Source organism: Coffea arabica, chromosome 2c (genome assembly GCF_036785885.1).
Source record: "Coffea arabica cultivar ET-39 chromosome 2c, Coffea Arabica ET-39 HiFi, whole genome shotgun sequence".
Taxonomy (NCBI): domain Eukaryota; kingdom Viridiplantae; phylum Streptophyta; class Magnoliopsida; order Gentianales; family Rubiaceae; genus Coffea; species Coffea arabica.
Window position 1 is genome coordinate 8032517 of NC_092312.1, and position 23602 is coordinate 8056118.

The 23602-nt window shown below is 36.5% G+C and overlaps 3 protein-coding genes across 5 annotated transcripts; 1 reads left to right on the top strand and 2 right to left on the bottom strand.

Annotated features, from left to right (window-relative positions):
- Positions 1 to 2947: 2947 nt before the first annotated feature.
- LOC113728493 (uncharacterized) lies at positions 2948 to 10779 on the bottom strand. Of its 3 annotated transcripts, none has more exons than XM_027252893.2 (10): positions 9759 to 10779; positions 9365 to 9492; positions 8858 to 8998; positions 8021 to 8107; positions 6703 to 6856; positions 5922 to 5981; positions 4707 to 5135; positions 4179 to 4474; positions 3827 to 3956; positions 2948 to 3587 (listed from the first exon to the last, which is right to left on the bottom strand). In XM_027252893.2, exons 1-10 carry the CDS (start codon positions 10698 to 10700, stop codon positions 3081 to 3083), a joined length of 2874 nt encoding a protein of 957 aa, XP_027108694.2. In that variant the 5' UTR covers positions 10701 to 10779; the 3' UTR covers positions 2948 to 3080. The 3 variants fall into 3 exon arrangements, with proteins under 3 accessions (XP_027108694.2, XP_071930177.1, XP_071930178.1); XM_072074076.1 differs by having other exon boundaries at positions 9365 to 9484; positions 9759 to 10737; XM_072074077.1 differs by having other exon boundaries at positions 9365 to 9501; positions 9759 to 9896.
- A 2130-nt stretch (positions 10780 to 12909) lies between these two features.
- On the top strand, positions 12910 to 14506 carry LOC113730650 (small ribosomal subunit protein eS17). The gene is made up of 2 exons (XM_027255487.2): positions 12910 to 13079; positions 13875 to 14506. Exon 2 carries the CDS (start codon positions 13900 to 13902, stop codon positions 14326 to 14328), a length of 429 nt encoding a protein of 142 aa, XP_027111288.1. The 5' UTR covers positions 12910 to 13079; positions 13875 to 13899; the 3' UTR covers positions 14329 to 14506.
- A 512-nt stretch (positions 14507 to 15018) lies between these two features.
- On the bottom strand, positions 15019 to 17332 carry LOC140034991 (pentatricopeptide repeat-containing protein At5g04780, mitochondrial-like). The gene has a single exon (XM_072074079.1). The coding sequence runs from the start codon at positions 17115 to 17117 to the stop codon at positions 15249 to 15251; it is 1869 nt and encodes a 622-aa protein (XP_071930180.1). The 5' UTR covers positions 17118 to 17332; the 3' UTR covers positions 15019 to 15248.
- Between the last annotated feature and the right edge of the window lie 6270 nt (positions 17333 to 23602).

Genomic DNA, 23602 nt, shown 5'->3' on the forward strand with positions numbered 1-23602 from the left:
AATAAAAAGAAGGGCCTCTTGTAGGACAGGCTTTAGAAGAAATAAACAAGGAGTTAAAAAGTTAGTACCACTAGTATTTAACAACGACCATTCATCATCTTCTGTGGGGCAGCTGATTTTAGTCCTTCGATTATGCCGGCCAATCGAATCGAAGCCTAAGCAACGAAATCCTTCTTGCTTTCAGTCGAATTATTGCAGTTGGGAGGGATGCAAGAATCGCCGGCAATAATACAAATGCCCTCTTAATCAGGCGTTTCCAACTCGCCAATCTTCTGGTTGAGCGACTCTCAAATACCTGGAGGAGGAGATTTTTTTTTTTTTTTGGTGCATGAAATTGATGAAGGGACAAGTCGTCTCATTCTTGGAAGCATATATGTTTGTACGCTATCATGTGCACTAACTTGATTAATCAAATAAGGTATGTTGTGTTGTGTACGTCTTCCCTCATAATTGACACTATTTGATGTCTTGGGAAAGACAGAACAGAAGGAATTGGGGTCCTTGAGCAGTTAACCTAGCGTCAATTCATGCGGGGATGCATATAAGGTGCTGATCTGGTTCATGATTTTTTACGCTACGTAGGATAGCAAAGCATTGACACAATACTGGCACAAATCTGTGAATCAGAAGCTTGAAAGCAAACAACAAGACCCCACTCTTCTTCTACGCTTTTTTTTTTTTTGGGGGGGGGGGGGGGGGGGGATACTTAAACTTTAAATATGAGTCTAAATAGGTACTTTCTTATTGTCCTCAATCCATCAAATATTTTACAGAATTAATTTGGTGTCCGGTTTTTAAGGCACATCTGATCCGAAGAGTTAACTGTATTGCATCCAAAATTCTATGGCTCCTTTGAGGTATCATTTCTTTAATTTGTAAATTTCAATGATGACATTAACTTATAGGGATAATTGCATAAACCTCTCTTAAAATTTCTGACAGTTGCGCTTACTTTTCCTGAGATTTTGAAAACAGCAGCACTGACCTCCCCCAACACGAATTTGGGACCTATTGCTGACATAAGATAGGGTGAATTTACTTCTATACCCTAAGAGTTTAAAGTTGTTAGCAAACAAATTTGGGGCCAAAACAATGAGAGCAGTAAACAAGTTCAAGATAACTAATTAAACAAAATTAATGATTTTTTCTGGCATTATAAGTACATTTACAAAATGGCACCAATTGATACTCCAATATGGCACCATTTTGTGATTGACAGCATTTGAGAGGACAATTCAAATCATATGCTATTTGTATGGAAGAGAAGCAAAAGCAAAAAAAAAAAAAAAAAAAAAAAAAAAAAGTTGCGTAACAGAACAAGTTCTGATGATTTGGTTGAACTCATTTCATCTTAAACATTCATGAAATAGAAGGAGAAAGAAAGCAGAAATCAAGGCAAAATCTAAAATTTTTTTGTTAAAAATTTATGGCATTCAGAAGACAATAGGTAAGCAATTCTTTGTTATCTTAACTTAATGCACAAAGTTGTAGTGCTAATTGTTGTATGATTAAACTATTGTGTTAATCATGAGAGAACATATAGTTATGTATGGAATAAAGTCACTTGTATGAGATCGATAAAATATAACAATATGAAACTCTTTTATACTGATCACATGTGAATTTTTTTGCCTAATCAACGGTCTCTTGTAATGAATACAAAGGATTGATAGTTAGATGATGATGATGAATGACGTGTGGCTGCTATTAGCTCTTGGGTCAAAAGTACAGTTGATGCTCTATTTGTCATGTGTGTTTTATCATTAGTACTGTTATTTTGTAAAACTATTGAGAATAAGAGAGAGGTTACACGCATTAGGGTTCAAGACTAGTCTATTTTGCTAAATCTTATGTTCCAAAGTTCATGAATGAATTTGTTGCTCTTTAGCTACGGTTAGATTGTGTCGTGTAATGTGTTGATTGTAAAATTCTATAGATTAAAATACGTTGGTGCAAAAGCAGCTTCTTCAGTTTTGCTTATATCCCTTGAATTTCACTAATTGTTTCCAATTTTTTATATTTTTACTAATACAACTTCACAAGAGGCAAAACGGGTATAAATTGAACAAAATTATCATCAAACCGTAAATTCAGGGAAGGTCAATGCTATTTTCAAAACCTTAGCAGGGGTAAGTGCAACGATTAGAAACCTCAAACAATTATTACTAACTTATATTTTAAGTAACAAAAATTAATTAACCTTTTTGGCTTGTGGGTTTTATGCAAGAAGCTTCTGTCTTGACACCTAAGGAAGGATATTTATGCGAGGCAAAATTGGGAAGCATGCACTGTTCTGTCTCACCCCTACAGTCGCAGCATCGCTGAAGTGATTTGTCAAAGGCATCGAGGGAAGAGGCACATGCATCAATTATTACGGGCTCTAAGCTTAATTATTATTCTATTTGAAGTTGAAATTGCAAGAGATTACTATGAAACACAACCACCAGTCATCATGTCCCCTTCGTACGTCTAATCATAAGTTTCTTTAATAGATAGTACTGTTAGGGGGAAAAAAAAAAAAGAAAAAATAGCATCCTTGAAAGTTGAGACAAACATTTTCCAAGCCCCTACCTACAATTTTTTTTTTATATCCAATGAATTACAGAGAAAGGCACATGGAGGCAAGAGACCAAATCAGCCAAACAATAATAGGAATCTGGGATTCTCCTACGGCCGTTAAATGAGGACAAAAGAAACTAAATGGATTAAGCTTATTTAAATGTCATAACAATGGGATTCTCCCTCCTATGGTCGTTGTTAAGAAGCTGCCATGATTCATAGTTCTCATAACACAATAATGCTCTCCAGATGCCACTTTTACTTTATGAAGGCAATCTTACTGTGAAAAAATCAAGGTCTTGTGCATATGATGCACCTTTACCATTTTTGAACCAGGACACAAAACCATCATCGTTACCGTTTTTGAACCCGGACATTTGCCCAGTGATGAGAAACCTCAAAACCTTTTCGTGTTTCTCTTCATATTTCTGGAATTGTACTTCTCATTCTTTATACACAAGCTTGCGTGAAATTAACAAGAGTATAAAGCCCATAAATGAAGAATACATTCATATTTCTGATCACTCTTCAAAGTCACTAAATTCAGCATCACTTCCTACATCACCCTGAAAATCATCATAAGCACAATTATCTAATTCATCATCATTGTCATCAGTATCAGAAATGGTATTTAGAGTTTTGTGAGAATTCCAATCAGGGGGGAATGTCTTCTGAACGGCTTCAGTGATCCCGCCACCACTCCTCTCAATCTTGCGTAAACACTTCGACCAATGAACTGCAGTCCCCATATCAACAGTCACCCCAGATTCCACCATCTCCCCACAGATACGCTGAATACCTGCATAAATGTATTCTTCAGCAACTGTGGCCCTTGAGAGCAACGAGGTCATTAAGCAATGGTACACAGCTTTGTCTGGTTTTAGTCCACTCTGCTTCATCTCTTCAAAACATTGCAAAGCCTTTTCTGGAAGAGCTGCACGCGCCCACCCATGTATGAGTGTGGTATACGTCTTCACATTAGGCTTCACTCCATGTGCTTCCATCTCTTCGATGGTCTTCATTGCTCTCTGCAAATTGAACAAATTTTTACCATAGTTAATGATCAAAGTGTTGCAAACAAAAAACAAGTACTTTCACAGCAAAAAATATGAGCCCTATAAGCTTCAGGGACAACTAAATATAAATGACAACAACTTAAGTGTGTAACTGTAAAGACTTGCTGTAAATGCTTGATAACATAATACATGTGCATTCCATAATCTAAAAATCAGCCTAAGGCAAAGTGCCGGATGGATCCCAAGCATACCATCATATCTCCAGCTTTACAACAAGCATTTATAAAAGATGTATAAGTATGGATGTCAGGCAGAACTCCTTCTCTCCTCATCTGTTGCATCAGGTCAGCAGCCTCCCAAACATCACCTCTTCGAGCCCAACTGCAAAGAGCAACCAAGAAATGAAACAGACAAAAACTATAAAATTCACACAAATAGCAGAATAACCACATAATAAACCCCAACAAACACCCCCCCCCTCCCCCCAAAATAAAGGACCCGGGGAAATGAAAAGCGCCGAGGACAAAGGGATGAAATGTTCAATACTGAATCTATCATTTACATGCACCTCCAACTCACAAATATTAAGGATAGACACCATACCCATCAATCAATATGTTGTAGACAAAAGTGTTCCGCAGGATTCCTCGATTACTCATTTCTTTTGTCACTGCTAAAGCACTCTGCATTCTCCCTGATTTACAGCATGCCTTGAGCAGTGCCTCGTATGTATACACATCAAGCTCCAAACCCTCATTTTTTAACTTGGAAAAGTACTCGAAAGCTTTTCCAATATCACCCACTGATGCATAACCATGCATTATGGTAGTATAAGTATGCTCATTTGGACTAATGCCTGCTAACATCATCTCATCTAAAGTTTTCACAGCCTTGTCCATCTGCAACAAGCACAGGAAGGAAAAAATGACCATAGAGGCACCAATAACTGAATTAGAATCTGGGTGCATGAGTGGAAAATGTTCTGCAGTATGCATAAGAACACTTTGGCAAGCAAGACAGGAAGCAAAAATCAACCAATGCATCTATGCACATGGTTCTGCAATACACAATAGAACACTTTTAGAAGCTAGACAGGACGAATAAATCAATCAAAGCTTATGCACTATATACCTGACGCTTTTCGACAAGTCCAACAATTAAAGCATTAAAAGTGTGCACTGTTGGAATGCAACCACTCATCCTCATCATGTCAAAAACATCAAGAGCTCTTCGCAATTCTCCAGCTCTGGCAAATGCATGTATAATGGGCATAAACGTCCGTGATGTAGGTCTATGTCTTTCTCTTTTCATTTCCTCGACAGTACGAATGGCACGATCCATGTTACCCATGCCACAGAATGCCCCAATAATGTTATTGTAAAGAACAATGTCTGGTTTTAAACCATCTTTTATTACATCTTCAAATATTGCAAAGGCATTCGCCCAATCTTCCAACTTCACAAATCCATTGATTAACATTGAATATGTCTTCATGTTATGTTTAATCCCTGCCCTTTTCATCATGTCACTGACCTCTAAAGCCTTTGAAACTTTACCAATCTGCACTAGAAAATGTGCAATAGGTAAGCATTAAGGCACTGAAGTTGAAATACACGTCAGAACTCAGAAAAAAAAAAAAAAAAAAAAAAAGAACAAAAATTGCTGCCAGTGATGATTAACTTCTAATAAGTAACAAAAAAATATACCACAAGTTTGCAAACGCTATAATTTCAGACAAACTCGTAATAATTCTGGAGACACAAACATTCAAGTCAAAACTTGAGAGAGCCTGCAGAGTTGTATAAATTTTCACCAAACAAACTAAGTAGTGAACAAGACACTATGAATTGATAAACTTGAAAATTTTGAGAGAATAAATATTTGCGACGATTGACTTACAAATAAGTTAATCTAGTATGATATTTCAACATAGGAAACATCCATTCTTCGAAAAAGATTGAAATATTGAAGTATAGGCATCATGAAGGTGTAAGAAGGCCAAGTATAGAGCAAGCCAACCCACCCTTCCATTAAGCATTATATTTGCATCTCAGGAACAAATCTACAACTCCTTATGTTTGACCATCATTGATTTATATTTGCTACGTACATGCTTAAGTGCAACCTATTGTTCTGCCTCATCGCTTGTTCAGATCGAGAACTACATGCTCACATTGACAAAATCAAGCACAAGTTTTTTCCTTTCTTCCTTTTGCAAGCCTCAAGTACAGCACTTTCAAAAGATGAAGAGATCTAGAAACTAATGAAATATTATGGGGAAAAACCATGTTATACATCCAAGACAAACTAGATGTCAAAGACAAATGAAAGATATATTCAGTTTACCTTAATATACAGGTTCATAAGACATCCATAGCTGATTACTGAAGGTGGAAAGCCACATTCCTAAACAACAATCCAATATCAGTATAATAATTTTGCAGATGATCATCACAACATGATAGCTAGCAAGCTTATCAATTTCAAGCAACTCCACTACTTAAAGGAATAATTTCCAGAGGTTGGACATTTTCATTCACATCCTTAACTGGAAAGAGATTATCCTCTCAAATTTTTTCTAACAATTGAAGGCAGCCCCCAAATACACAGACACTGTCCGCCAACCCATACTCATATATTTGACAATAATGAACCTGTAGGCCATATCTTATTGGTAATATAAAAAATATAACTTCTTAACTAATGAAGCACGATATAATTTCTGGACTACCCAAGTCCCAAGATGAAAATAGAGACGTACAATCCCAGGGAAAAAAGATAGCTCCTTGAGCTGTATAACATAGATTAAGTTTGATGTTTTTTTTCTTTCCTGCTTTGAGAGGATTAAGCTCTTCCATCTAGTTATCCACAGAACAAATTAACCATAAGATACTTCAGTCATAATAGGATGCATGTGGTGTCATCCCTACTTGCAGAGCAAGGCTAGCAAGGCAATTTTCAACTGAAACATCAAGTTATAACATATTTAAAGTGGTAAAACTAAATGAAGTACCAAGCAACAGTACATTCTACCAAAAAAAGGGAAGAAAAACTTGAACACTCTACTATCCACCGACCCACAGGAGCTAGTTTGCTGTTAACAATAAAGACTTTTAAGCAACTGCACCTTTAATCTCTCAAAGACAACCAAACATTTATCCTCATTCCCTGCCATGGTATAACCATCCATCATCGTATGGTATATGCCAATTGGAGCATCAATACCGTCTTCCTCCATCTCTCTGACCAATGCTTCAGCACGATCCATGTCACCACTTTGACTGTAGTTTGCAGTAAAATTAAGAGAAATTAACTGATCAGAGGATATTGCCCCCTCATTTTGAAACTAGTTGAAAAGGAAAAAAAGGTAATAAAGATCAAACATTATTGACAAATACAAGGAAATGAAAAAAAAACACTTAGAAATGTATTAATCATGAAATTATTTGTATCACATAGATTACTCCAAGGTCAAGGAACCTTTAATTAACAAGTAACAAATAACTACTTTAATGGCATACCTTATAGAGAACACAAAAATGATATTAGCCATTACTTAATTAATCAGCTCTAGACTCCCCCAGTATGCATTAACATAGGTGTTACCTTCCTCAAAAACACAAAAAGATGGTCATTGGTGTATAATTTACCATCAACAGCAGTCATAGCTATTTCCTTCTCATAGGATCACATATCTTATTAATGCTGTCTCACAATGTCCTGTATGATGATCTGTCTTCCTAATTTAATGCAAGATTAACATTTATACACTAAATAATAAAAATGATTAAAGTTTCTTCTTGGTTTCTACTAATTATCCAGCCAAAACAGAAACTGATTCAAGTAAATTTCTAACTCTTTAATGAAAAAAATTTTCAGTATTCTTTATTTTTCCCGCTTATTCATCTGCAGAAAAATTGACATTCAGAAGTTCTTTTTATTGTTGAAGATGTTAAAGTATGTGAGATGTCACTGCTTCATTGAATATTAAGCCTGAAGAAAACATTATTTTGTTCCAACTAATATAAAAAGAAAAAATCATTTTTTGTAGCATGAGATACTTCATGAACCAATTTAGCAACTATTGGTTCTCATTGTATTTGAGGAAGTCTGTTTGAAACTATTTCAAACAGAATAAGGTATCTGAGGCTGACAGACTTTTTACTACATTCAAGCAAGAGAACTCACCAAGAGGGGGATGCCCAAGCCTAGATAGATGTCTTGTGCACAAACTTAGTTTGTAATAACATATGTAAGAATCATTACCATTTTATCGTGATTCTCGTCATCCCCAACAAAAGCTATCACAACAATGCAATGGAATCTAGCAATATCCTACTCTTGACAAAGAATAGCATTATAGTCTCTGCAACATTTCAGATGTGGATGCAGCATAAAGAATGTCGGCTAGGGAAAAAAATTACAGAAAGGGAAAAACTACGCACCAATTAGCATAAATTATGTTCCCATAGATGATTGCATTCAAGGTTGCATGTCTTTCTTTAGCCTCCTTAAACCAAAACTCTGCAGCACTTCCAGGAACAGCAGATGGAGATATTAGGTAAGAAAACTGAAAAAGATAAGCCCATGTGAAAAACGTCAACTATTAACCATTCTGATGCACATGAGTAATGACATAGTCAAAGCACAGCTTCAGAGCTAACAAGAATTTTGTCCATGAGAAAAAGCTACTAAAGCCCATACACCTCAGTTAAAATTATGTGGAAAATGTCTTAAAAAGCTCATCAGATTCCACGTGCTAATACAATATCTAACTGATAATCAATTAGAGTAGCACTTTAAGGCAAACTCTTACACTAGACCACGGGTAATATGATAAAAATAATTCTCAACCGTTGATTCCCCAAGCATGTTGCTAGATATAAGTTTGCAACAGTATCAGGCAAGCAGGAAAATTCATAAACCAAAGATTTAATGCAAAACTGATTACAATCTACATGATAGATTATTAAGGTTTAGTTTCACATGGTTTAATCCTTCTTTCCTGTTTCCTAGCAACAAATTGATGGGAAGCCACAATGTAGCTCGCAAGGGGCTCAAGTTAAAATAGATCAACTATATACTGAAACCAGGATAACATTTCAACCCAGAAACAATGATAAAAGACAGAAAAATAAGCGAACAAAATGACAAATCTGTAGATAAATGGCTAAACAGTGAGAAATTTAAAGACTCCATGAAGTGATAACGAGAAAGATAATTATTCTACAAGCTTAGTAAGTGGAATTACTTCAACAACAAGCCACGAATCTTCCACTTACTCAACATTTCCAACTTTTGCAAAGCCGCCCACAAGAATACTGTATGTCACCAAGGTCACTTCAACTCCCTCATCATTCATTTTTCTCACACAAGATAGTGCTTCTTCCATGTCTCTACCTACTGCATAAGCGTGAATAAGGCTGCATAAAACAAGTCAATCAGCAAGTGATGCAATTAATAGATGAAACAAATGCCAGATAGCATTTTCTAAATCGTGATAGTTCTACACTCCCGGCAGGGTTGTCCGAAGGCATCCAATTGTTTAAACAGTGTGTAATATTAATCAGAACTGATATTAATGGTGCTCAATGGCAAAAGAAGTATGCTTAGTTTAAACAAAAAGAATCAAAATTTTTTTTAAAAAATGCACACAATCTAAACAACTTCCAAATGATACGCGCCCAGGTAACTTGGCCAAACTACTCTAACAAGGTAAAATGAACAACTATAATTTTGCCAACAGATGTCAAAGCAAAATAATGCGATGACCAGGTAGAGGTATATACCTGGTATAGACGTGTGAAGTTGGCTCTATTCCCCTGGCTCGCATTCTCTCAAAAGTTTCACGTGCACGATGCATATCCCCTCGTCTTGCATAATACTTCACCATCAGTCCAAACTCTTTCCTGGAAGGCTACAAAAGCTTTAAATAAGCATAATTCAGAGTAAAACGAGTGCAAATACTAGCCCAAGCTTTCATTAGGGGGACCCAAAAAAAAACCTTAGGAATTAGCAACATGAAATCGGAGCATGATTTCTTACATTTACCAGTCTTTGAAAAAGCATTTCTACTAAGTATCTGCTCAGAACTCAAAATTCGATTACTAATCCTATTTTAAAGGACCGGAACACCAGTGCAAGCAAATGCAACAAACCAGGGTGTCTAAATATCCTCCCTACCTTCTTAATCTTCTCAAAAGCTGTCACGACAGCTTGCCAATTCTCTGGTTGAGTCTCATCTGGTTGAGTCTCAATAACGTTCCTGAACTCCGTCCTCGACCCTTCCCTCTCTTCATGCCACTTCGTCCGATGCAGCTGTCCCTCCTCTTTCCCCTCTACCCACCTCCTCCTCTCCTCTGTTTTCTCCTTCAATCTCCTCCCATCGTCCAACTTCACAGTCAACACCCTCCCATGAAACTCCACCCCATCGAATTCCACAGCCTTCATGGCCGCCTTCTCGGCCGTTGGCCCATCATAAATCACAAACCCAAAACCCATGTTCCTCTCGGTTTCATCAAAACCCTTTATCAAAATCACATTTTTTATGGGCCCGAATTGCCTAAAAAACTCAGCCAACTCATTTTTCTTAATCCACAGTGGAAGATTCCCCACAAAAATCTTCCCTTTTTCAACAAACTCCCTTCTTGATTCGCCGTTGTCATTTTCCTCACTGGGATTGTCGAAATCCTCCAAAACTTGAGATTTTTCTGGCCGAATTTCTTCGGGAACCGAAGGCGGGGGCGGCGGGGAGAGTTTACTGGAAAGCCTAAGCTTACTACTGAGAGTGTGTAAAGGCGGAGATTGGGTTGTGGAGGTGGGGGCAATGGGAATAGGGGGGTTTGTGGAAACGATGAGGTTCTTGAGCGGGTTTTGGGGGAACTTTTTGGAGTTGTGGGAAGTGGTTGGGGTTTTGAGGGGTTTATTGGAGGTAGGGCGGCGGAGACTGGTGGAAGAAGGGGTGTTGTCAGGGGGCTCTGGGGAGGTTTTAAGGGAAACAATAGAGGGGGTGCAGGAGCAGGAGGAGGAGGGGTGGTGGTGCTTAACGACAGCGAGGATGGAGGCGGAGAAGGGTGGTGGAGTGTTAGCGTAGTGTGCTGTAGAGGACAAAGAGAACATATCCATTACTGCTATCCTCCGCTCAAACTCAAAGCGCTCACCTCTGTTTACGAGAAAGGAGGCAGTGCAGTTGGAGTTTGGTGCTCAGTTATTGTACTTTCATGTAATTTGATGTACAATTACCGTTTCATTATTGTGTTGAAAGTAAAAATACTGTACACAAATAAAATATTTTTTATCTATAATCAGTGCTCCTATAATATTATGATATATTTGTACAGTAAAATTTTGAACATGTATTATAATTATACTGAATTCTTGTCCTAAATTATACACTGAATTCTTGTCCTAAATATATATTGGCAAGGGGACTAAATTTTGGGGTTCAGGAACGTTATGACCAACAAAAAGATAAAAAAAAAAAAAAGAAAAAACATTCCGCTGCCGGGAATCGAACCCGGAAGGATCACTTTTACCAAGTTTGTTTTAAGTGCTACAGCGGATCGTACTTTTGCGTTGTGTAGGGCTTCATTATTACTTAAATACAATTCATTTAATGTATATGCTATCTTCGTTTATGCTCCATATAACATTCGCTTTTTTTGCCCTGGATAATAATAATATATTGGGATGAAACCATTGCACCTGTGAAATGTGTCTCTTCTTTTCGGATAGAAACCAAATTGTACAACAAAATAGACACTTGCCGGTGGCAAACAAAATTGTCATGTGATATTACACACCCAGTCATACTGTTTTTGATTATACAAAATTAATACTGTTGACGTGAAGGAATAATTGCATTTAGGTTGTTCTCAAAAAACAACTAATTAGGTTTAAAAACAAAAATTATTGAAGGTAGTCGAATGCAAAATTAAAAGTCCTGAACTAATGCAAATTGTTGAGAGCACATGAGATTAAATGCATGATTCTCCTTGACAAGCGTCATGAAAGTAGTTTTACGATAGAATTTTTGCCCCGTAAAGTCCGGGTAGCTAAAAATAAAAATTCCGTTTTTCTTCAAGAATTTTCACTTTTTTCATGAACACATTTCCCACAAAATTTTAATTCTTGCAATCTCAACCTTAACTATTACACCAAATTAATCATTCATCATCAAACAAGGCTTATAGGTTTATAAGTCATCCCTTATCTACATTCTATGCCCTTCTAATGCACCTCAAATATTTGAAATTTTCCTTTTTTAGTTGTTATTGTCATCTAGGATTTCCAAACTAAAATATTCCAACGATAATGAAATTATAGTTGAAATCCTCTTGAAACATAAACGGGTAACTTTTTCCTCTTCCACATAGAGGTGTCAATGGGTTGGGTTTGGATCCGAACCTGACTCGGATCTGATAAATTTTTTCGCGTTTGGATTGAAAAATAATTTCAATACTTGAACCGGAACCCATTTACTCAAACAAAAAGAAGGGTCGGATATGAAATATAGGATTCTGACTCGTATCTAACCCGGACCCAAAAAATATATTAATAATTATAAAATATAAATATTTCTAAATACATTCTTTTACCAAATTAACAATTTAGTAATGATTTTGTAGGTTGATCTGTGGTTAGTTTTGGATTGACTATTATAAGTTATTTGTGATTTAACTTTGTAATTTGATTTGTTTAAGTTTGGAGATTTGATTTGTGATTAGTTTTGAATTTAATTTTGGAATGTTTAAATTTAGATATTTTCTTTCCAGGTAAACCCGAATTCGACCCAAGATCCGTCGGACTCAGTTCCGAAATTCTAAAATCAAGACTCATTGGGTATACGAGTTGGATTCAGGTCTACTGCACAAAAATGGGTTCGAGCCCGAAATTTCCCTGCTTAATTAAAGTTTCATATGATAGTCTACAAAACATTACATATAAATTGAAAGGAAAAAAAAAAAAAAGTAGAAGAAGAAAGGAACTTCACATGAGAAGAAGGAAGAGAGTAAATTTTACACATTAAAAAAAGTTACACATTAAAATAAGAGTACATTTTATATACATTATTAGTATATACACTATTTCGATTAAATAAATGACACATAAGCAAATTCAAATTTTGCACATATGTCATATATATATATATATATATATATATATATATCTAAGGATGTTAGAGCATCCTTAAAGAATAAAAGTAAAACAAAGAAAGAATCACAAAAGGCCCAAATCGAATATGGACCTTGTTTGTTGTCATGACCCAAGGTTGAAGAGGCCTGACCAAGCCCAAATGCATTAACTTGTCCGAATGGTACTGGAGCCGTAGAATATCAGTCGCCTATCAAATTACATGCCCCGGGGGGAAGTCCTATAACTGGTTGCTGCGCTAAAACCCTAGTCCTCGAAAACCATCGGCTGCTGGCGGGAAATTATTTTGGTCATCATCCTCGGCGGCCGTCTCTGGCATTTTCTTTAACCGTCTGGCATTCCAAGTATCAAGTAAGTGGTCCTCAATGTCTTTTTCTTCTGAGATTTATTTGCCAAATCTCATAGTTGATTGCTTGTTTCAATTTTAGCATGAAATTAATCTTTGATTTATATATTTCTTTTACGGTAGATCCATGCTCTGGAAGTAGTTTCTTCTGTTGCCCATAGGAGCAAAAAAATTGTGTAGCTCATATTTAGCAAAAAACTTGCCTAATTCCCACTCGATACATGTTTATCTGTTGAGGTGCTCCATGTCGGATTGTACTGAGGTATAATTGATGAATCTGATTTTGACAGACGTCGTATGATTAACTTATCCCACGTGTTTTCCTTTGGTGGAATATTGTGCATTTCTCCGGCCGAAGATATGCTCTTATTGTTCAATTGCCAACTGCAAAGAATATTCATGTTAATCATACTTTAGGAGTGCTGGTTTGTAGACTGACGTTCATGTGGAGCATGGAGTCTTTTGCTTCATTAGAGCTCCATTGCCATATTTGAGCTCCGTTACCATGACATTCTTGTAAGTTGGTGCAAACTGAGTAAGAATGTTTCCTACTTTGTGGATGCCTGGTAACGGAAAGTGGGGTATAAAGCCCAATTTAAAGCTGGTTGTATTGTTTTTTATGTAGTTGAAGTATGTTGTTGTAAACGATGAATGTACGGTAGCTTGTTTTGGTGCAGATAATACGTTTATGATTTTGGAAATGTTAGCTGCATCCTTCTGGTATTATCTGTGGGATGATGTGTCTGAGGGCTTGTTTTGTGTTGAATGGGTTTATATTGAGAAGCCTGTCTTTTTATCAGGTACTACTGAGTAGCTGCAATTAAGATGGGTCGTGTACGCACCAAGACAGTGAAGAAGTCCTCTAGGCAGGTGATTGAGCGGTACTACTCCAAAATGACACTGGATTTCCACACAAACAAGAAGTTGTTGCAGGAGGTAGCTATAATTCCTTCAAAGCGTCTCAGGAACAAGATTGCTGGGTTCTCCACCCATCTCATGAAGAGGATTCAGAAGGGTCCTGTTCGAGGTATCTCACTCAAGCTGCAGGAAGAAGAGCGTGAGAGACGCATGGACTTTGTGCCTGATGAATCTGCTATTAAGATTGATGTTATTGAAGTTGACAAGGAGACCATTGAAATGCTCACTGAACTTGGTATGGCTGACCTTCCTGGGGTTGTCAAGCAGGCAGCTGAGCCCCAGGCACTACCTTCTGCTCCTGCATATGGGCGAGGTGGTTTTGCCAGGAGATACTGAAGTGCTTTAATATATTTTTGGGCTCTCACACTCAATAGCTTTAGAAACTGCTGACCACCTTTGGTTGTTAGGACTCATCATTTTCTTTTTTAGCATAAATGGTTAAGCCTAGGTGGAGCTTATGCCATGTTAAATGAGAGCTTGACACCATATATTTGAGCTTCTAGTTTCTGGTTTATTTGCATCTTTTTTATCCGGCTGCTCTCTTTCATGGATATCATCTGAATTACCAAAGATTTTTGACTTGTATACTGTTTAGTACTAGTAATTTCTTTATCTTTAGCAGCTTCTTCAACTTCTCTATATTAGATTGAATACATTTCAATATTTTGAATAATCTAACTTTAGGACAGGAATTCTACTGTTTCCTCCTCTCCTGCAGTTGTTGGAGTACCTATCAACCTGGTGCATCGTTATGAGCCCTATCAATTGCCAATATTGATGTGTGCTTTGCTTCTCATGTCGTCCTCTTTTTTTTTTTTTTTTTTGCATTTTTTGAGTTAAGGATGCATACTTCATGTTGTTTTTTTTTTCGGTTAAGGATGCATCTTCATGCTGTCTGGCGACTGCATCTTTTTCAATCTTTTTAATACACCAGTGAGAAAGTTCTGGGAAGCAACAATTTTGCACCTGTTCGACGCAAAAGGCATTTTCAGATTTCTGTAAAAGCTCTTTGAAAACAATCAGAAAAACAAAATTCCGTCCATGGATGCTTAAAAACTGATCTGTTTTACAATATCTCCTTGAGGTAGACAGGGTTTTACAATATCTCCCTGAGATAGACAGGCTATTGATTACCTGAAATTGTTGTTGTGATTACAACAATAAGGTTCTTCTAAAATGTGGGGTCATAAGCTCACTGATTTGGAGCCAGGTGTATTTCCAAATACAGGGAGTCTTGTGTAGCCAATGCAACCCGGTTACCAGAATTCACCACAAGAACAGAATCCATTTCTGAAATGGTGAAAACGATTATTATCCCTGACAATGATTATCCTTCCCGTGATACTTGATGCCATCTTCATAAAAGAATGGCAATCACCACATATTCTAAGGTTCTTCATAATTCTTATCGGTACACCAGGAGGTAAGCACATTAACCCTAATGTGAAAGCTAGTTTCTCACTGTGGTGCTTCAGCAATTCCTGCTTTCTGCTCTCTTCCACATCATGCAGATCATGTTCATTTTCACCTCTATAGCCCTGCTTGTTCATTTCTTCTAGAAAATCATCCAACCTCCTATAAATTTCAGCGATTCTTGGATGGTTTCTCTCTCCAACCATAAATGTATGAACTTTGTCCTTGATTTCGATCCAACTCTTGCCCCTTACTTTCTTTGCATCACTTTCCTTGAGAAGTGTCCTTGCACGTGCAACATCCTCCCACTTTCTCCTGGACGCATAAACATTTGAAAGCAAGACATGATTTCCTGCATTATTTGGTTCAATCTCAAACAAATATTTAGCTGCCACTTCAGCTAGCTCAACATTTCCATACACTTTGCAGGATGCCAAAAGTGATCCCCACATGGAGGGGGTAGCCTCAAATGGCATTTTGTCTATTAAATCCTTAGCTTCATGAACAAGACCACTCCGACCAAGAATATCGACCATGCACGAATAATGGAAGATATTGTTAGAGAGATTATGCTCTTTGGTAATCATGTCAAAGTATCTTCGCCCCCTTTCAACTAAGCCCATATGGCAACAAGAAGACAGCACAGAAACGTATGTAACCTCATTGGGCTGCAAGCCACTCAGCTGCATTTTCTCAAACAATACCATAGCCTCTAGAGATCTACCATGCCTAGCGAATCCTGAAACCATAGAATTCCACAATACGATATTCTTCTCTTCTGTAGTTGAGAACACAGCATGAGCATCTTCAATCATCCCACATTTCGCATACAAGTCAATAAGAGCGGAGGCCACATAAACGTTTGCACAAAAGGGGCTCTTACACACTACTGCATGAACTTGATTCCCTTCTATCAAAGAGGTCAATGCTGCACAAGCAGACAGTGCCGAAGACACAGTAAACTGGTTATACTCCACGCCAGCTCTTAGTGATCTTCGCAACAATAACAAAGCCTCCTCATAAAGCTCATTTTTGACATAACCTACAACCATTGAAGTCCAAGTAACATCACTCCTCTGTTGCATGGATTCAAATATCCAATTCGCGTCCTTTATAAAATTACATTTAGCATAGACATCAAGCAGAGCAGTAGAGACGTACAGGTTTAACTCAAGTGATACTTTCAGAGCAAAAGCATGCAGTTGTTTGCATTCAATCAGGGCCAACTGTGCAGCACAAGCGCAAAGAACACCTGAGACAGTAAACTCACTAAACGAATACGGCCCATCTCTATGCATCTCCTTGAAAAGGATGAGAGCCTCTTCCGCATTACCGTCCTGGGTGTAGCCCCCAATCAAGGTGTTCCAGGAAACAAGGCTTCTGTGGGGCATTTCATCGAACACTTTCCGAGCATGACCCAAGTCGCAACATTTTGTATACATATTGATGAGCATATTAGAAGTCAAATTGTCTGCTAGAAAACCCAGCCTGATGATTTGGGCATGGCAAGATTTGCCTTCCCAGATTGTTCTTTCCCTTGCGCATTTTTGTACAAGGTATTGCAATGTCAGGATTGGTATATTATTGTGATCCCAAACACGGACTTGTTCTTGGGTTAGCTCGTCAATGGTAAGATTTGCGGCAAGGGACAAGTTCCGGTGACGAAATTTGAGATAAAGGTTCTCTAACCTTTGGATCCTAAAGGCTTTCATTTCGAGTCATCGTCTACGATTGGTTTGAAACCTCTGCCACGTTTAAGGGTCAAAATCAACCAAGCGCCAAATTATTTGGCGCCAAGACGGTGAGCAATTGGGCTTCTTCAAACTTCTACAAGCCCACGCATTTGGGCTATTGCAATTATTTGTTGGGCAGATGATGGAAATATGATGAGTTCAACAGGATACCCAAAAATTCTGCCCCCTAAGATATATATATATATATTGATCTGGTACCATTTCAATTTAAGTTTTTAGCTTTGTATTTGCTATTTTTGTGATGGGATGAAAAAAATCCATCCTATCATTTGCGTGGCTTTAATGAATGTGAAAAGACGTATATAGAGGTGCATGAACTAATTTCATTCGTAGTTTCTCAATTTAGAATATGGAGAAGGAATCAAATAATTATTCAAGTAATTGTTCTTTTCTTCATCTTTTCCAGTTTCATTCTCAGCGAAGAGAGAGATGAAAGTTTTCATTAGTCAGTTTGAATGGCATTGGAAAGCAGTAAAATGAAATAAAACTTCAATAATTTTGCAAGATTTGCGTAAACGTCAATGAATCATGTGTAATTATTGTGCTTGCAACTTGCAAGACTAGAAAATTGCAGAGTGACTCTTTTTTTTTTCTTTTTTTTTTATCAAATTGCAGAGTGACTCTTATTCATTATTATTAGCATCTTTTCTCATTTGCTTTTTGTTATGGAATATGGATTCATCCCAAGTTAGTTATTGGCGTGGACTATTTGGAAACAAATAATAATAAGGATGCAATAAGCCATTTGGGTGAGATTTCATAAAATACTACTAGAAAAGGCTAAGCTAGCTTAGGTGGATTGCATTGTTTGCTTTATGCAACTTAAAGATTCTTGGACGCATAGAACTATAACCAAAATTAGGTAGATTTTGCCACTTATTCGAATCCTTTTACAGAATATGCTAGACAGCTTGCCGCGTTTCGGCACACCCAATAAATATTCGTTGACACACTTAAATTTTACTTGACCTTATTATGTACATATACACACATTAACAATTATTATTTTTCTTTACATTTATATACATTTTTCCTATTTGACTTTATGTTTTTAAAAAACTTAACGCGTGAAATACATATTAATGAACACCAGCTAAAGAGACCCTTTTGCACAATAATCTTGCAACGCATTCATTCTCTAACTCTCCGAGTGTGTTTGGATTGAAGATTATTTCACTTTATTTACACATACTGATTTGCTTGCATCACCAACATGTTTTTCAATCATCTTTTTATCTCACATGCTTCATATCAAAAAAATATTATAATAAAAATATCTCAAGTAATTTACAATCCAAATACACTCTTAATCATTTAAAGATTAATTAGTGATATATTGCATCCATTATTTACATAGTCAACTCCATAAATTTGCAATTTTCAAATTTAGTGATATCTTGTATTCATTGAGAAATGCAATCTTTCTTGTGATAAAGCATTATTATATGCTCGGCTGTATCATCAATTAGGTCTACGACTGGCACCCTCTGCCACCACCTAATGGTTTGCTATTAGAGCTGTCATGTGGCATTTTAAGGGAAAGTTGTTCTCAAATGATGACACCCATATCTTTGACTACGAGACAGGGAAAGATAGGGACAAAACCCACAACATGATAACAACAAATAACCCACTCACCAAATTTACACAAAATCTTGAATCATGAATTCATGATCATTCTTGAACGAACCTTTTCGGGATGGACTTTTCATAGTCCATAGAAAGTGTAGATATTGCAAAGTTGTTGTGGACAAAAATCAAGGGTTCCCTTTCCTTCCTTTTTTGGTCGGATTAATGGTAAATGTCAGTAGACCACTAAGAGGGGTTGTGCTTGAAGGGGACAACTGGTTTCTGCATCGCCCTAATGGCCTAAATACAGAAAGCAAAAGAAAAGAAAGTGAAAAGCAGCTAAGTTCAATCCAAGACTTAGGGCTTGTTTGTAACCTAAGTTTTTTGGTATTTTATCTAAAACTTTACTGTAGTACACTATAGAAGTTTTTAAAAAAATTTGTGTAAAATTTTTTGTAAGGTGAAAAATTTTTTTGTAAAAATTTTTGTAATGTGAAAAATTTTGTTGAAGTTTTTAAGAGAAAAAACTTTTTTTTCTTTTTTTCTTTTCTTTTTCTCTTTCTCTTTTCTTTTTCTTTTTCTTTCTTTTCTTTTTCTTTTCTTTCTTTTCTTCTTCTTCTTCCTTCCCTTCCCCCTTCCCCGTTACCAGCCCCCCTCCCCGCAGCAACGCAGCACCCCCTACCCCTTCCCCTCCCTCTGCCGTCACCCTCCCTTTCCCCTTCCCCTTCTTTCCCCTGCCACTCCTCTTCTCCCTTCCCCGCCACCCCCCTCTGCTCGCCACCCATATTCCTCCACTCTCCCTGTCACCCGCCACCCATATTCCTCCTCTCTCCCCCGCCACCCGCCACCCCTTTTCCTCTCCCGTCTCCTCCGCCCGTCACCTCTTCTCCTCCCCTCTCCCCCGCGGCCCCTCTTCTCCCTCTGCCCCGCCAACCCCCTCTGCCCGCCACCCCCTTTTTCTCCTCCCCTCATCTATCCCCGTCACCCTCAGTAGCCTCGTCGCCCTCGCGCGAACAGATCGCAGCTCCTCTTCCCTCCACTTTTGCGATCTGGTCATGGGACCAGATCTGGTCGCGGGAGGGGGAGGGTTGCGGGGGACACAAAAAAAAAAAGAAGAGGAAAGCAGTCAAACTAGGTAAAGGAGGAGGATGGCAGGGAGAGGGAGAAAGGCAAAAAAAAACAAAAAAGAAAATGGCACGGGAGGTGGTGGTGGTCGGCGACGGAGGTGGTGGACTGGGTTGGGATGGTAGAGGAAGAAGAAAACCAAAGGGAAGGGAATTTTTTTTATGTGTGTTTTGTGTATTAGGTTGGGATGGTGGAGGAATTTGTGTATGTTTTGTGTATTTTGAAGTGTGTATGTAAAAAATTTTAAAAATTTTTTGGATTCCTGTAACAAAAGTTGTTAAAAAACTTGTAGGTAAAAAACTTATCCAAAAAACTAGCTTCCAAACAGGGCCTTAATTTGGTAAGCCAATCTGTGCACCACAACATAATTTTGGAGATTGACCTATTTAACACGAAACTAAATAACTTTCCTATGCAGATATTGAAGAATTTTACAATTTCTGCTGCACTGGACTTCAAAACCAGCCATTTTAGATTGTTGAGAATTCGTTGAGTTTGCTTCGTAGTAGACTCAACAGGAAAGGATTTAAGGAATTGTATCAAGAATTTGTCCCAAAGAGGGATGCAGTGGGCTCTAACCTTCCACCACCACTTAAAACATCTTGGTGTCAGAAAAGAACAAAATTTTTGGATTAGACATTGAGAACAAAATCTCATGCACTAATTCGATATGAACATTTGCAATCTTGGAGTCCATATGCAGTTGTTTTGACTTGGGCTTGGAATCTAATTTTTTAGGGTTAATTACATTTACCTCCCTTAAGGTTTGATCATATTACCAATCAATCCCTGTAATTTGTCCAAATAACGGTCTCACCCTTTGAATGATCAAACATTTAACAAAAACCCCCTTAATGCCGAAAATGCCCTTATTGAGGCCATGTTGCATTAAAAAAAGAACATATTTTTATTTTATTAACCTTAAAACAATTCAAAAAAATTGAAAAAAGTTTTTGCTTATTATTTTATTAAAATCATATCTTTGCTTCCATAAATAATTTTGAATCAATAATTATTTTAAATCTTAAAAATGAATATTAAAAATTAGATAAATTGAAAGAAAAATAAAAAAGAAGCAATTATTTTAAATCCTCAAGTATGGTTTGAATTTGTGGTTCAAGGCATGTTACGGAGAGCACAAGGGTTTTCTTCAATTTGAACCATACTTCATGAATTAAAATAATTTCTTTTTTTTATTTTTCTTTCAATTTATCTAATTTTTAATATTCATTTTTAAGGTTTAAAATAATTATTGATTCAAAACTATTTATGGAAGCAAAGATATGGTTTTTATAAAATAATAAGCAAAAATTTTTTTCTATTTTTTTGGATTGCTTCAAGGTTAATAAAATAAAAATATGTTCTTTTTTTAATGCAACATAGTCTCAATAAGGGCATTTTCGGCATTAAGGGGGTTTTTGTTAAATGTTTGATCATTCAAAGGGTGAGACCGTTATTTGAATAAATTATAGGGATTGATTGGTAATATGGTCAAATCTCAAGGGAGGTAAATGTAATTAACCCAATTTTTAATGCTTCACCACTTGGAGGGTTTTAGACCCTGCATTTTCGAGATGCCTTGGGAACATAATGCAGTTTTTCTATTGCTCCCGACCGATTCAGCCAATATTCGTTTTCGGATAAGCTTCGGCTAGATTTTTCCTGTTGCTTGCAGACAAAGAAAGAACGCAAGAAAAGAGATGAGTACAAAAAAAAAATCATTAGTAATAGACTTGTTTCTGCTAATACAAACAGGGACCGCTAACGAAGTATAAAATCGACCCATGGAAAATGATTGACTTCATATATATATATATATATATATATATATATATATATAGCTCATGGTAATTAACCTGTTGGAGGGAAAAAGGGACAAAAAAAAAAGACAATGAAAAAGAAGAAACAGACAAATAGTACGTCTAGCATCATACAGGATAATAGAGAGAGATATATAGAAAGGGCGCCCCAGGTCCAGAGCTGGTGATAGTAACCTAGTTAGGTGAGTACAATTGCAAAGGTTTGAATTCTAAATGCTACGGTCGGTGATATTGGGCAACCTCTTTCGACCCGTAAAGGATTAGTTGGATCGTACGGTAATCAGTCCATAAATTCAGATATCTCTGTGTAGATAAAAAAAAAAAAGAGAGAGAGATATAGAAGGGGCTCCACAAAATGGACAAAAACGATACAATTTCAGGGGAAGAGAAGGCAGGGAAGGTAAAGGAAGGATAGGATGGCCCATGTATTTCAGTTCATATCCTACGTCTTGTCACAAAGGAATCACTGATGGCTTTAAGCTAGGAAAGAAGATAAGCCAGTGGTCTATCTCCTTCGTGCTTGGTGATTCCATCCATCCTTCACTTTTTAGTTCCTTTCGGTAAAATCATGATTATCTTCCTTAAATTTCACTTTAACTACAGAGATGTCCATTACAACCTACAAAACGACATTTACATTATTGATTATTCACGTGAAGTGCCCTTTCACAATATTTGTCTGCACTCTTGAATTTTACAGTAGTGACTCGTCTTTACAGCTTTCACCAACACTTTTGGATGGAAACCAACAAGTTTGGAGATTTTTTTTTTTAGGGAAAATCGTTCCAAACGTCCCTCACATTTTATAAGATGATTTTTTCCTCATTCACTTTTAAAAGTATAATTTGATGTCCCTTACAAATTTACATTGGCCAAATTTAGTTCCTACCTAGGTTTCCAACTAATTTTTTGTTGGAATCCACCACATGACTTGCATGTGATCATTTTTTAAGAGCAAAATTGTCAAATCAAATTTTTACATAATCTGATTCATAGTCCTTCACATTTCACAAAATGAATTTTTTCATCTCTCACAATTTTCAAAATGAATTTTTTCATCCCTCATTGATCATGTGTACGAAATAGCTTTTTTCTATAAACCCACGCATATGTATATTTGATTTTACCTAAACAGTATGAATAACATGTAATTTATCTCTATTGGATTTTATCTAAACATGCTAATCGTAGTTATACACATCCTATTCAATAGATATTTATAGGGGTTTAAAACTAATAATTTTGTTTGAAACCTATGTATATATTTATATGATTTCACCATTTGAACCTATTCAATATTTGTGACCTTTCTCTTTTGGTAATAATTTATTTATTGAATTGTATATTAAGATCATCTAATTAATGGATCCTAACTCGAATTCTATAATTATGCTAACAAATTTCAATTTAAATCTGAAATTTCTTCTTGACACATTTAAGACCAACAGTTGAATTACTTGCCTTGTGATTGTTTTAAAATTTGAAAGTGCTAATCATTTATTTCTTTTTGTCATACTTTTCTTTTGTTTACTTTTTCTGTCCAAATTTAATTCAATATAAACACTCAATAATATTTAGGATTAAATGTTTTCTTTATTTTCAAATTTTGAGTAAAAGAAAATGAATATAAGTGAAAAACTAACAATTTTTTTAAACCCATGTATATATCTATTTGATTTCACTTGAGTAGTACGAATAGTATGTAATATATTTCTATTTGATTTCATATGCTATTCGTACTGTTCAGGTGAAATCAAATAGATATATACATGGATTTAAAAAAAATTATTCACACACATGATCAATAAAAGATGAAAAAATTTATTTTGAAAAATGTGAATGATGAAAAAGTTCATTTTGTGAAATGTAAGGGACGAAAAAATTTATTTTATGAAATGTGAGATATTATGAATCAAATTATATAAAATT